Raw genomic sequence first — 14,297 nt, 5'->3', positions numbered from 1 at the left:
ACCCGAACAGGTGCCAGAGTGTGGCAACTAGGGGACTTTCAAAGTAACTTCACTGCAGTGTTAATGTAAGCCTACTTGTGACACTAATAAATAAATTTTAAACTTTTAAACACCAAATGCCTCTATTTTCTCAGAAGACTAAGGAAATTTGGTGTGTCAGCTACGATTCTCACCAACTTTCACAGCTGCGCCATAGAAAGCATTCTTTCTGGTTGTATCACAGCTTGGTATGGGCTCCTGCTCTGCCCAAGGCCGCAAGAAATTACAAAAGGTTGTGAATGAAGCCCAATCCATCACACAAACCAGCCTTCCATCCATAGACTCTGTCTACACTTCCCGCTGCCTCGACAAAGTAGCCAGTATAATTAAGGGCCCCACACACCCCAGGTATTCTTTCTTCCACCTTCTTCTGTTGGGAAGAAGATACAAAAGTGTGCGTCATGTACCAACTGACTCAAGAACAGCTTCTTCCCTGTTGCTGTCAGACTTTTGAATGGACCTACCTTGCATTAATTTGATCTTTCTCTACACCCAAGCTATGACTGTAACCTCCTTTCCTTCCCTATTAACAGTATGCTTTGTCTATATTGCGTGCAAGAAACAATACTTTTCACTGTATACTAATACATGTGACAATAATAAATCAAATCAAATCTAACAGCACTGTGCGTGTACCTACACCAGGTGGACTACAGTGGTTCAAGAAGATAGCTCACTACCACCTTCTGAAGGGCAAATAGGGATGGGCAATAAACGCTGTCCTAGTCAGCAATGCCCACATCCCGTGTAAGAATGAAACAGTCTCTTGATTTGGAGGGTGTATCAGCTGATGACTCACACCTACTGGAGGTGAGTTTCACTGTGGTGTTTATAGAGTTTTGAAAACTCCCAGAGAAGGGAACAGCATTGTAGAAAGAAAGTGTTAAATATACCAAATGATGACAGTAACTGAGTGTCCAGGTGATCACTGTATTCACACCACTCAGACACTGAAACTCTGTCATTTTCTAATGGGTTAAAGAAAGACTAATCTGTATGTCTACATCATCTCACCAGATTTCTCAGGAATGTCTCAGTGTTAAACAAATCATAAATTACTAGCTGCTCTCTGGACAGCAATGCTGCACATAACAAGATCCCATTAGTAGCCAATCAGCTCTGTTCTTGGTGATTTTGATTTGAGGGTCGACCCTGTATATTATGGGGTTGGCGGGGGGGCAGTAGAATGCCCTGATCTTCAAAAGGATTCCCCAGGGTGAGCATTGGGACAATCAGAAATCAGAGGACATACACATGAGAAAGTGACACTCCCACAGCGCTGCATTGGAGTGGGAGCTGGAGTTTGGTGTTACAGTGAAATGTTCAACTCAGAAACACGATTGGACCCAGCAGTGAGTAAAACTCAAATCAGAAAAACAATATTTCTCTGAGCATAGCTGAACATAACACTAATATTGTTCATGTGCAGACTGCACTTTTCAATGAGTGAATGCAAATAAATGGAGATTACTTGTTCCCTTTGAAGAAATAGGTCTTTCCCACTGGTTCCCATCGCAAAGCCATGTCGATTCCTTCACGTGGGAGTCCCTTCCCCAACTGCACCAATCCATGAGGATATCCTGGTTCAGCTGTCACCTCCTTGAACACCCAGTATTTATCTCCTGCACATCAATCACACCAAAGATTAGATCATTAGTTTGAACAAAAGCGGAGCAAAGACGATTGGTTAATTGTAATTAACTAAGTCTTCTTATAATCCAGCATGAATAAGCTCATCCAATGACATCAAAGAATAGCCCTCCCCCCATCCCCCCACCTCAAGCAGGAGCCATATTTAACTTGGTTCGGGGCGTTTCTCTGTCTGGGATAGTGAAGGGAAATGGTCTGAATGTTGGACGGGACGGCTGGTGCCTTTGTTACACTCGCCACCCAGGAGGGAGATGTGAGCTGTGTGTCAGATGGGACAGACTGAAGTGGCAAATTTCTTCTCTTCCCACACACTTTGGCTCCACATTATCAATGTCTGCTGCTGCTGACAGCACCTTCCATCCCATTGGGATTGGTGTGAGGCCGTGTCAGAGCAGAGGGCTGTAACACACTATGTTTGAGATATGTGGCCTATTGTGGGGGTGCTGCACCTTCTCTCTTTGGCATGGAGTGAGAGACTTTGATGATGTGCCATGATCACAATGAATAGCAGAGCAGGCTTGATGGACTGAATGGCCTACTGCTATTTCCATGCTTCTATGTAACTGGTTTTTGTGTGGCCAATAAGTGCCCCAGGGAAAAAGGCCAGGTTCAATGTCAATGTTTTTGAAGGTTTGGAATCAGAGGAGGATGCAGTGCACAGCTGGCTCATATACTGAGGAATACTGGTTAGTGTGTGAGTTTCTCATTGCCCCGTCAGTTCACGAATGATGGGAACACTCAGAATTTCCCTTTCTGTACCAATGATCATAACCACAGGAATCAGAAACCCAACGGCTGACTCTCCCACCAAACCACCTGACCCACTTGTTGTTCTCTGAGCCCCAACATCCCAGGCTTGCTCCCAAATCAATCCAAATTCCAGGCTATTGCTCATTACAGAGACCCAAACAGGTTTCAAAGCCATGAGTTTAAATTTCCCATCTGAGATTTTCTCTCTGTCAGTGACGGCCAGGCGATGGAACTCAGGGCTGAATTTAGCTGAGAATAATGGAGCCTGGCTTGTTACTTGGGAGGGATTTACTTTCTGTTAAAGAGCTTCCAATCCCCCCCACTCACTCTCCCTAAAGTGCATCAGTCTCATCAGGAAAAGTCCAGTAAAATCACATTGTTTTACTGATAAAAGTTTATTAATGTGTGAATCCTCCGCACACACACACACACACACAGCGAGTGAATACTTTCTCCCCAGTCTGCAAGTGGGGTCATTGAGTAAATCCTTTTCCTGGCCTCACACTCCCCCCGCCCTCTCACCCCCACCCCCTCCCACAGGTTTGAAGCCCTGCCCAGGGATACAGAGCTGGTGAAATGTTGATCTGGATTGAGGTGACACACTGACAGTCTGATGGGTAATGAAACAAACAGAAGCCGCTTTCTCTCTCTCCCTGTTTCATGTCAGTAACTCTGATCCTGATTTAGCAATTCTTATTTCAGAGTGAACAGAACAGATGTAATAATCTTTCATTCCTGCAGTTACCAGCCAAGCGGATCGGCACAGACTGAAGGGGAAATCAGTTATAAATATGCTGACATTTCAGATTACAAATCCACCTTACCTTTGAAGAAAACAAACTTGCCATCTGATCGTTCATAAGCTGCATCGATCCGGGTGGGAAGTCCTTTCCAGAACTGCTCAATCTGCATCGGGTAACCCTCCTGCACGCGGTTATTGCGGAGACGCCAGAACCAACGGTCCTGCCATACAAACTCCTATTACAATCCATTACAAGCTCACATTACAAAGCCTTTACCCAATGGTCTATTGGTTAACTCAGTGTCTGTGAAGCTTCCCCTGTTCCACAGGCTCCACAGTCTCAGTGTTCACCCTGAACTAAACCCATCCCCAAAACCACCTCTTCCAACTCCATCTCCTGTGGCCGGAGGGAGGGAGGCTTCAGGAGGGATGGGATTGGGAGGGAAATGGGGTGTGAGACTTGGGGGGCTGTGGGACTGGGGGGGGGCTGGGGGGGGCTGTGGGACTGGGGAGGTGGTGTGGGATTGGGGGGGGCTGTGGGATTGGGGAGGTGGTGTGGGACTGGGGAGGGCTGTGGGACGGGGTGGGGGGCTGTGGGACTGGGGGGGGACTGTGGGACTGGGGAGGGCTGTGGGACGGGGTGGGGGGCTGTGGGATTGGGAGGGTGGTGTGGGATTGGGGGGGCTGTGGGATTGGGGAGGTGGTGTGGGATTGGGGGGGCTGTGGGACTGAGGGGGGGCTGTGGGATTTGGGGGGGTGGTGTGAGACTTGGGGGGGAATTGAAGGTGGTGGGATTAGGGGGGGTGGGTGGTGGGATAGGGGTACACTAGACTCAAGAATAAATTTTGAGGCTCCACACACAGTTTACGAATTTCTATTGGAAACTCAGCTGCACTCACCTTGAAAACAAACATTTCCCCTCGGAACAAAGCCACTGTGTTGAAATGTCCATCACAGATGTTGGGTTTGGAGCCGGGATAGGAGGGTCTCTCCCCAGAGGGGGGTCGAGGAGGCCGAGACTGACGGTCATGTTTTCTCTCAGATGTGGAATGGATCCTGCGGGCAGAGAGGGTGGGGAGTGGTCGAGTGGGTTCCAAGACCTCGGTTGGGGGACCTGCAGAATGACAGAGATTCATTGACAGGTCATCAACCCACACAGAACAAAGTAACAATGTGCTCAGGCTCCTCGGGGGGCACTGGCCCCTCAAACACAGGCCCCTCAGAGGGCACTGGCTCCTCGAGTACAGGCTCCTAGGGGGCACAGGCCTGTGTGGATGTTTCCAGACTGAATGAAACTCTTGGGATGAAAATTGAGAAGCCAGCAGAGACTCAAATTCCTCTCGACCCAGCACACGTTACCCTCACCCCAGACAGACTCTCACCCACTCCCTCAGGTTACAGACTCTCACTCCCAACCAGGTACAACTCCCATTCCCTGCATGGTACAAGTGCCCCCCTCCCCTGGCACAGACCACCCCCTCTCCCTCCTCCAGCCCCAGTGAAGTTCCTTTTGCTGCCACTCTCTCTTTGCTTTTCATTCTGTTCAGGAATTAAGAAATATGGCACAGAGTTTATGGGGTGAGGTCAACCTGACTACTGATAATACAGAACAGGGTTGAGGGACTGAATGCCTCCTTCTGTTCCTGGGTTCTATCAAGCAAGCTTTGGGGAATGGAGTCGGAGAGTGGATCCACTCAAACGATTTACACAAGGAATAAATTTCCAACCACAGGGGAAATTCCGATTTGGAATGGAGTGGGGTGTCTCCATCTGCACACCCAAAATCTGCTGTTCCCTCCGCGAGAATCTGATCTCGGGTGATGCTCAGCTGTAGGTTTTTCATTGCAGAATTGAGAGGAAATCAGTTATACCTGAGCTCCCTCTATGATGCCTCCCACAGCCAGGAGGACAAGGCCAATCTATAGGGAATCTGGAGAGTTATGGGAATCTAGGAGGGTGGCACATGCAATTGGGGGGAATTGGGAAGAGTCTAAATCCAGGCTGGAGGAGGGAAATGGAAAGGTGAATGTTTCGAGTACAAACCATAAATCTTCTGGATGCCTTGTAAATCATCCTGTGGAAGTTTGAAGTTTTCTGTGTCCATATATTGATAAAAAGGAGCCATGATTGCACTGGGATCATTAGAGTGCTCGAGTCCCAGGGCATGGCCTAGTTCATGAACAGCCACCAGGAAGAGATCGTTCCCTGAAAAGGAAAGAAAAGCAGAATTGAGCCAAGATCAAGAATCCATTTCTTTTCTAAATTTACACAGCCTATCAGATATGCTCTGCAAAATAGTCCTATTTCTCATGGTACAAAAGATCCAACCATTCAACACACTGGCTCTATTCTCTGCACAGACACTGTCAGATCTGCTGAGATTTTCTGTTTTTCAGATTCCAGCATCCACAGATTTTGTTTACCCTTTCCTGTCGGCTGAAACGCTGATTGATTTGTGATTTGTTTAGTTTCCTGTACTTGTTACTCACAATCTGATCTCCCCTACTTGGAGATCTCCCTAAATCCACATTGCAGTGTACCCCCGTTCAATCTACAAGCATGCACCATGTTTTGGATGAACTATCGTTTCCATTCTGACCCTGCTGTTTGTACAATGTCCTCTGCCTCTGCCCCGTTTCCATGAAACCCAGTGTTTAGGAGGGAATAGAGGGATACAGTCGGAGTAAAGGCAGGAGATGTTTTTAAGTTTAGTTTTAGGGCGTTATGATCAGTGCAGGTTTGGAGGCTCGAGGGACCTGTTCCTATGCTGGCCTTCTCTTTGTTCTTTGTTCCGTCACCTCTTTTTTCCATTGGCCACTTTACATCTTCCCAAACACAACACCGTGCTCAACACTTTCAGATTGGAATCTCCATCCCCTCTTTTTGGACATTAGGCATTGATTCTGCTTTTCCCATTTACACCTCCTCAAAATCCACTTTCAGTCTTGTTCCATTACCACCTCCTTCTGTCACTGAATCACTCCAACCTATCACAGGCCAGCTAGCGAGATACTTGATGGATTGGTTTGAATTTTCTGATTTAAGGAAGGGGTCTTTAAATTGTAATAAAGCAAAAAGGGAGACAGAAAGCAGGAAACTACAGGCCAGTTAGCCTAACCTCTGTCACAGGGAAAATGTAAGAAGCTATTGTTAGAAACATAGAAACACAGAACAGTACAGCACAGTACAGGCCCTTCAGCCCTTGATGTTGTGCCGAGCTATGTCCAAACCCAAGATAAGAACATAAGAAATAGGAGCAGGAGTAGGCCAACTAGCCCTTCGAGCCTGCCCTGCCATTCAATAAGATCATGGCTGATCTGTCGTGGCTCAGTTCCACATTCCCGCCCTCTCCCCATAACCCTTAATCCCCTCTCTTATCAAAAACCCATCAACCCATCAATCAAGCTATCCCACTCCCTATCATTCTGGTGTGCTCCATGTGTCTATCCAATAACCACCTGAAAGTTCCTAAAGTGTCCGACTCCACTGTCACAGCAGGCAGTGCATTCCACACCCCAACCACTCTCTGAGTAACGGACCTACCTCGGACATCCCTCCTATATCTCAAAGTTACAGCAAGGCATTCAGATAAGTTCAAGGGAATCAGGCAGAGTTATGTGATTTTGTGAAAGGGAAATCATATTTAACCAGCTTATTGGATTTCTTTGAGGAAGTAACATGTGCTGTGGATAAAGGGGAACCAGTGAATACACTGGACTTACATTTCCAGAAGGCATTTGATAAATTGCCACATCAAAAGTTATTGTGGAAAATAAAAGCTCATGTTATAGAGGCTAACATATTGGCATGGATTTAAGATTGACTAGCTAACAGGAAGCAGAGAGTAGGCATAAATTGGTCTTTATCTGGTTGGTAAGATGTAATGAGTGGTGTGCCACAGGAATCAGTGCTGGGATCTGAACTGTTTACAATTTATATAAATGAATTCGATGAAGAGAAGGTTGCTAAATTTACTGAAGACAGACTCTCAAAGATAGGTAGGAAAATAAATTGTGAAGAGGACTTCCTCAAATAAGGAGACCAGTATTTCAGATGTGGTCTCACCAATGGTTTGTCAAACTGAAACATAATCTCCTGAGATTTGTAATCAATTCCCCCTCACAATAAACAATAACGTTCTGTTAGCTTTTCTAATTACTTTCTGGACCTGCATAACAGCCTTTTGTGATTCATGCACCAGGACTCCCAGATCCCTCTGAACCTCAATCTCTCACTATTTAAATAATATGCTTTTCTATCCTTCCTGCCAAAATGGACAATTTCACATTTGCCCACATTATGCTCCATTTGCTTGAATTTTGCTCACTCACCCTCTCTTTGTCCCTTTGCAAAAGTGTCTGCTCATTGAAGATAGAAATTACATGAATTTTTTTCCCAAGGGTAGTCTCTCTTCCACAAAAGGCAATGGAAACAGTGTCTTTGAATAATTTTAAGGCAGCAATGGATAGATTGTTGGTAAGCAAGGGGATGATATGGGTGCTGATGTGAGGGTATCAGACCATTCATTATCTTATTAAATGATAGACCAGGATGAAGGGACTGAATGGCCTATTCTTGCTCCTTGTTCACATGTTCCTGTCTCTCCTTCCTCTCTGTATCTGTTTAAAATCTGTGCCATCTCTAAACGTTTCCAATTCTGTTGAAAGGTCAATGACCTGAAGCAATAACTGTGCCTCTCGCCAGAGTGGAAAAAAAGTGAGGGGGGAGTGAGAGAGCGAGAGAAAAACACAATGGAAAAAGAGAGAGATCTGAAAATAATTCTGTGCATTTACCAGGATTGAAAAAATGTCAGGATCCTAAACAACTGAATCAAGCTAAAATTATAGCAATGATTGTGGGGGGGGTTGGAGCAGCGAGAGCTTGGGGCACCGGGGCAGGGAGGTCGGAATGGAGAGTGAATTGAATTCTGTCTCCTGTTCTGATGTTTTTCTTTTTCAGATAGTGTTGAAAGAGGAACACAAACATCACAACCAAAATATACATGACCTCATATTCCTCCAATGAGATGGCAACTTGCCAGCTCCCTAGGTATCTCCCAATGTTAGATCAACACCTGAGTCCGTGTGTAAGATTTGTTCTAACCAGATCAAAACAAGCCAGCATGGGCGAGCAAAGATTCAAGGTTCTCCTCACAGCCCAGCAGTGAGTGAGGTTTAACCAAACTCAGGATCAGCAAGAAATAAAGACATTCAGAAACAAGCTGGGTTCCCAGTGGCTGACAAAGCAGCAGCTCACTGAACACCAAGAGGATCCCAGAGAAAACTCATCAAAATCCCACTGGCCAGACACAAAAACAATACCCTCTCACCCCACACACCCTCACCCACCACCCCTATACCCCCCCCGCACCTCCCTCACCCCCACCCCTATACCCCCCCCGCACCTCCCTCACCCCCACCCCTATACCCCCCCCCGCACCTCCCTCACCCCACCCCTATACCCCCCCCGCACCTCCCTCACCCCATCTCTATACCCCCCCCGCACCTCCCTCACCCCCACCCCTATACCCCCCCCCGCACCTCCCTCACCCCCACCCCTATACCCCCACCCCTATACCCCCCCCGCACCTCCCTCACCCCATCTCTATACCCCCCCCGCACCTCCCTCACCCCCACCCCTATACCCCCCGCACCTCCCTCACCCCCACCCCTATACCCCCCGCACCTCCCTCACCCCCACCCCTATACCCCCCGCACCTCCCTCACCCCCACCCCTATACCCCCCCGCACCTCCCTCACCCCCACCCCTATACCCCCCCCGCACCTCCCTCACCCCCACCCCTATACCCCCCCCGCACCTCCCTCACCCCCACCCCTATACCCCCCGCACCTCCCTCACCCCCACCCCTATACCCCCCCCGCACCTCCCTCACCCCCACCCCTATACCCCCCGCACCTCCCTCACCCCATCTCTATACCCCCCCCGCACCTCCCTCACCCCCACCCCTATACCCCCCGCACCTCCCTCACCCCATCTCTATACCCCCCCGCACCTCCCTCACCCCCACCCCTATACCCCCCGCACCTCCCTCACCCCCACCCCTATACCCTCCCGCACCTCCCTCACCCCCACCCCTATACCCCCCCGCACCTCCCTCACCCCCACCCCTATACCCCCCCGCACCTCCCTCACCCCCACCCCACACCCCCCCGCACCTCCCTCACCCCCACCCCTATACCCCCCCGCACCTCCCTCACCCCCACCCCTATACCCCCCCGCACCTCCCTCACCCCCACCCCTATACCCCCCCGCACCTCCCTCACCCCCACCCCTATACCCCCCCCGCACCTCCCTCACCCCCACCCCTATACCCCCCCGCACCTCCCTCACCCCCACCCCTATACCCCCCCCGCACCTCCCTCACCCCCACCCCTATACCCCCCCCGCACCTCCCTCACCCCCACCCCTATACCCACCCGCACCTCCCTCACCCCCCACCCCTATAGCCCCCCCGCACTCCCCTCACCCACCACCCCATACCCCCCCACTCCCTTCACCCACCACCCCTATACCCCCCACCCCCTCACCCATCTCTCTTCCACACCCCCGAGCACTCTTCCCCATCAGAGAATCTCCCTGAGAAATCTGTGCAAAGTTTACCCCTTTCTCACCCTCCCAATCCGAAGCAGAATGGCAGCCTCGGACATTCCCATCAGTTCCAGCTTTGTACGGAAACCGTTCCCAATGGTGCAGGAGGAAAGAGGAATCGGTGGCCTTTCACCTTCAACCTCCCAATATTCTGAAATCAGATACCTGATACACAAGCTTCACACTGGTCTGGGATCTGCCCCTAGCCAGTGCCAGTGCCACTGTCCTTAGCCAGTGCCACTGTCCTTAGCCAGTGCCACTGTCCTTAGCCAGTGCCCTTAGCCAGTGCCACTGTCCTTAGCCAGTGCCACTGTCCTTAGCCAGTGCCACTGTCCTTAGCCAGTGTCCTTAGCCAGTGCCACTGTCCTTAGCCAGTGCCAGTCCTTAGCCAGTGCCCTTAGCCAGTGCCACTGTCCTTAGCCAGTGCCCTTAGCCAGTGCCACTGTCCTTAGCCAGTGCCAGTGGCTATTGCTTGTATCCCCAGAATAGGAAATGGCATTTATGGATGGGACATTGCGCCTATCTGACTGAGGGGGGAGTCTCTGTAACTGAGGAGGGTGTCTGTGACTGGGGGGGGGGTCTCTGTGACTGAGGGGGGGTCTCTGTGACTGGAGGGGTCTCTGTGACTGTGGGGGGTCTCTGTGACTGTGGGGGGGCTCTGTGACTGTGGGAGGTCTCTGTGACTGTGGGGGGGCTCTGTGACTGAGGGGGGCTCTGTGACTGAGGGGAGTCTCTGTGACTGTGGGGGGGCTCTGTGGCTGTGGGCGGGGGGCTCTGTGGCTGAGGGGGGGGGAGTCTCTGTGACTGAGGGGGTCTCTGTGACTGAGGGGGGGAGTCTCTGTGACTGAGGGGGGTCTCTGTGACTGAGGGGGGGAGTCTCTGTGACTGAGGGGGGGGCTGTCTGTGATTGTGGGGGGTCTCTGTGACTGAGGGGGGTCTCTGTGACTGTGGGGGGGCTCTGACTGAGGGGGGGTCTCTGTGACTGTGGGGGGTCTCTGTGACTGTGGGGGGTCTCTGTGACTGAGGGGGATCTCTGTGACTGAGGGGGGTCTCTGTGACTGAGGGGGGGTCTCTGTGACTGAGGGGGGGAGTCTCTGTGACTGAGGGGGGTCTCTGTGACTGAGGGGGGGAGTCTCTGTGACTGAGGGGGGCTCTCTGTGGCTGAGGGGGGTCTCTGTGACTGAGGGGGGGTCTCTGTGGCTGAGGGGGGTCTCTGTGACTGAGGGGGGGTCTCTGTGGCTGAGGGGGGGAGTCTCTGTGACTGAGGGGGGCTCTCTGTGGCTGAGGGGGGTCTCTGTGACTGAGGGGGGCTCTCTGTGACTGAGGGGGGTCTCTGTGACTGTGGGGGGGTCTCTATGACTGAGGGGGGTCTCTGTGACTGAGGGGGGTCTCTGTGACTGTGGGGGGCTCTCTGTGGCTGAGGGGGGGTCTCTGTGGCTGAGGGGGGTCTCTGTGACTGAGGGGGGGGCTCTGTGACTGAGGGGGGGGCTGTCTGTGATTGTGGGGGGTCTCTGTGACTGAGGGGGGTCTCTGTGACTGTGGGGGGGCTCTGACTGAGGGGGGGTCTCTGTGACTGTGGGGGGTCTCTGTGACTGTGGGGGGTCTCTGTGACTGAGGGGGATCTCTGTGACTTGGGGGGGTCTCTGTGACTGAGGGGGGGTCTCGGTGGCTGAGGGGGGGTCTCTGTGACTATGGGGGGGCTCTGTGACTGAGGGGAGTCTCTGTGACTGAGGGGGGGTCTCTGTGACTGAGGGGGGGTCTCTGTGACTGAGGGGGGTCTCTGTGACTGAGGGGGGGAGTCTCTGTGACTGAGGGGGGGTCTCTGTGACTGAGGGGGGGGTTCTCTGTGACTGAGGGGGGGTCTCTGTGACTGAGGGGGGTCTCTGTGACTGAGGGGGGGTCTCTGTGACTATGGGGGGGCTCTGTGACTGAGGGGGGTCTCTGTGACTGAGGGGGGGTCTCTGTGACTGAGGGGGGTCATTGTGACTGTGGGGGGGTCTCTGTGACTGAGGGGGGGTCTCTGTGACTGAGGGGGGTCTCTGTGACTGAGGGGGGGTCTCTGTGACTGAGGGGGGTCTTTGTGACTGTGGGGGGTCTCTGTGACTGTGGGGGTGGTCTCTGTGACTGTGGGGGGGGGTCTCTGTGAGGAAGGCAGTGAGAAGCTGGGAGTTTGGACAGCGTTTTCAGGTGTGGAGTTTTCCATTAGTTGGTGTCAGGAGCAGAGAGGTTATTGAGAGAAGTGACTGAGAACACAGAAAACAGAGAGTAAAAACAGCTGCTGTGTCGAGAAAGCTGCAAACACAGATCAGATTGAAGGAAGGAAGAGAAATGTGAGGGATAGGTCAGATAAACACCAGCATTTCCCAAGGGTTGCCAAGTCCTGGGGCAGCTCTTTAATTCTCGGCTGATTGGGAATGGCCTGAGTTTAATGGGCTTTTCAATCAAATCCAGTCTGATCACCTTCAGGATGTTGCTTATTCTGCAGCAACTCCAAATCAACCCCTTTTCATGATTTTTGTCTGCGGTGAGTTTAGAGTGTGGTCAGTGATAATGACGGGGAGGGAATGGGAGTCGTGGGAGGCAGCGTGTTACAAAGTGTGAGAGATACACAAGCAATACTGGAGATTACACATCAGCTTATTTCCAGTGTTTATCACTCCATTCAGCTGCTCCTCCAATGATGTCACTGTCGCTTGCAACTTAAACAAAAATATTCCATAAAAACAGTGACAGAACAACAGGAATAAATAGGAATCTCAAATCAGAATCCACAACAAGGTTTTGCAGTTTGGTTTTATAGAGGGGGATAAGGTGAAATCTCTCGTGCCAGCAGTGATTACAGCGAGCAGCCCGGTTTGTGTGGAATCACACGGATCAGCTGCTGAATGTTGCCACGTGCTCCGTGTAAACAGCTAACCAGATCCTCAGGATCTCCACTGATTCAAGGAACACAAAGGGCTCAATCACCCATTGACCTGTAATGCACATTGTCCAGCTGGTCAAACGAGGCTGTAACCATCAGCAAGGCTGAAGCTCCTTCAATCTATAAGAGAGAATCGAAAGGTGACCCAGCAGAGATCTTTAAAATGATGAAGTGGTTGGAGATGGTGGACATAGAGGAAGCATTCCTACTCATGGAGACCATCAGTATAAAATCACCAATAATAAACCTAACTGGCAGCTCCAGACAAGTGGTGAGAATTCAGAACTCTACCTAGTGAGTGGTTGAGGTGAATAATATTTCAGATAGAAGTGGATAAACACAAGAGGGAGACAGGAGAGGAAGGCTCTGCTGATAGGGTGAAGGGAGATGTGACAGGCTCGTGTTAAACTTAAACACTTATTGGACAGAACAGATTGTTTTCCTGCTGTATTTATTGTGATTTTGGGCTGTCTGGAAAGTTTTCAAATATAAATTGAAGGTAAAGATTCAGACTTGTGTGTGACAGAGAGGTTGGAATGAGGGTCTGGGGGTTCGAGGCAAAGATTTCACCCAACTCCTGACAGATCCTGCAGCTGGGACAAGAGCAGAGGGACAGAGTTACAACAATCGTATACACAATGGAACATCATCCATCTCCCAGAGAAACAGCTCCACCTGCCCAGCTCTGTCCACCTCAGGGTTTTCTCTCTCTGCTGTGTCTCAGGGAGACGGATCTCAGCTGGAGCCAGTAGTTATTCCATCTCACTCAAGCAGTGAGAATTGGCAGTGCCCCCTCCCACATTGCTCCAACACAGATTGGCAAGTTTCCAGTAAAATTCCTGTCTCAGTTGGTGAGGGAAATGCAATCACTTTATAACAAGAATCCACCCCTCCCTCTCTCACTGCTGCTTCCCAGAACATGGAGTTGCTGATAGGAGTTATTATTTAATCATTATGAGTAAAACATTTTTCAGAATCCCACCCCTCAACTCCCCTGACATCGAGTCTTCACTTTAGTAAACACTGCGTAAGCTCTTCAAAACCCGATGACGTTGAGGAAATTCCTCAATATGATTATGTTTGACTCGATGGCTAACAAAGATCAAAGAACAATACAGCACAGGAAAAGGCCCTTCAGCCCACCAAGTCTGCACCGACACATAACATCTCTCTAACTGGAGATTTTGCCTCTATGCGGTCTGTATTCCTGGCTTATTCATGTATCTGCCAAGATGCTTCTTAAATGTCGCTTTTGTATTTGCTTCTATCACCTCCTCTAGAAGCACATTCCAGGCACTTACCACCCTCTGTGTGAAAAACCTGCCTCTCTTATCTCCTTTAACGTACCCCCCCGCTTTACCTTAAACCCATGTCCCTCAGGAATTGACACAGCAATGACAAAGAAAGATTTGCAGCTTCTGGTGGTTTCCCCAAGAAAGAACAGTAATGTTAAGATATGAGGCCTGGAGATAAAGGCTGAGGAAAGGCCCCCACTCCACATCAGACAGATTTATCTGGATATCCTTTGGTGAAGATTCTGATATCTTCATTTCTCAGCTTTTTATAATTTGTTGACCATTTTAG

The 14,297-nt window shown here is 50.4% G+C and overlaps 1 protein-coding gene across 1 annotated transcript in view; it reads right to left on the bottom strand.

Moving 5' to 3' along the window:
* LOC145353768 (matrix metalloproteinase-24-like) overlaps positions 1-14,297 on the bottom strand; it is a 114,287-nt gene that overhangs the window by 13,527 nt on the left and 86,463 nt on the right. Inside the window, exons 5-8 of the mRNA XM_080204543.1 lie at positions 5,225-5,386; positions 4,081-4,295; positions 3,264-3,402; positions 1,511-1,661 (exon numbers count right to left, since the gene is read on the bottom strand). Of these exons, the coding sequence (XP_080060669.1) occupies positions 1,511-1,661; positions 3,264-3,402; positions 4,081-4,295; positions 5,225-5,386 (667 nt within the window). The remainder of the gene's footprint in view (positions 1-1,510; positions 1,662-3,263; positions 3,403-4,080; positions 4,296-5,224; positions 5,387-14,297) is intronic.

This window comes from Carcharhinus amblyrhynchos, chromosome 16 (assembly GCF_965287045.1).
Source record: "Carcharhinus amblyrhynchos chromosome 16, sCarAmb.v2.hapA, whole genome shotgun sequence".
Lineage (NCBI taxonomy): Eukaryota > Metazoa > Chordata > Chondrichthyes > Carcharhiniformes > Carcharhinidae > Carcharhinus > Carcharhinus amblyrhynchos.
Note: the sequence above shows the minus strand (reverse complement) of the source record. Positions and strands in the feature narration are given on the sequence as shown.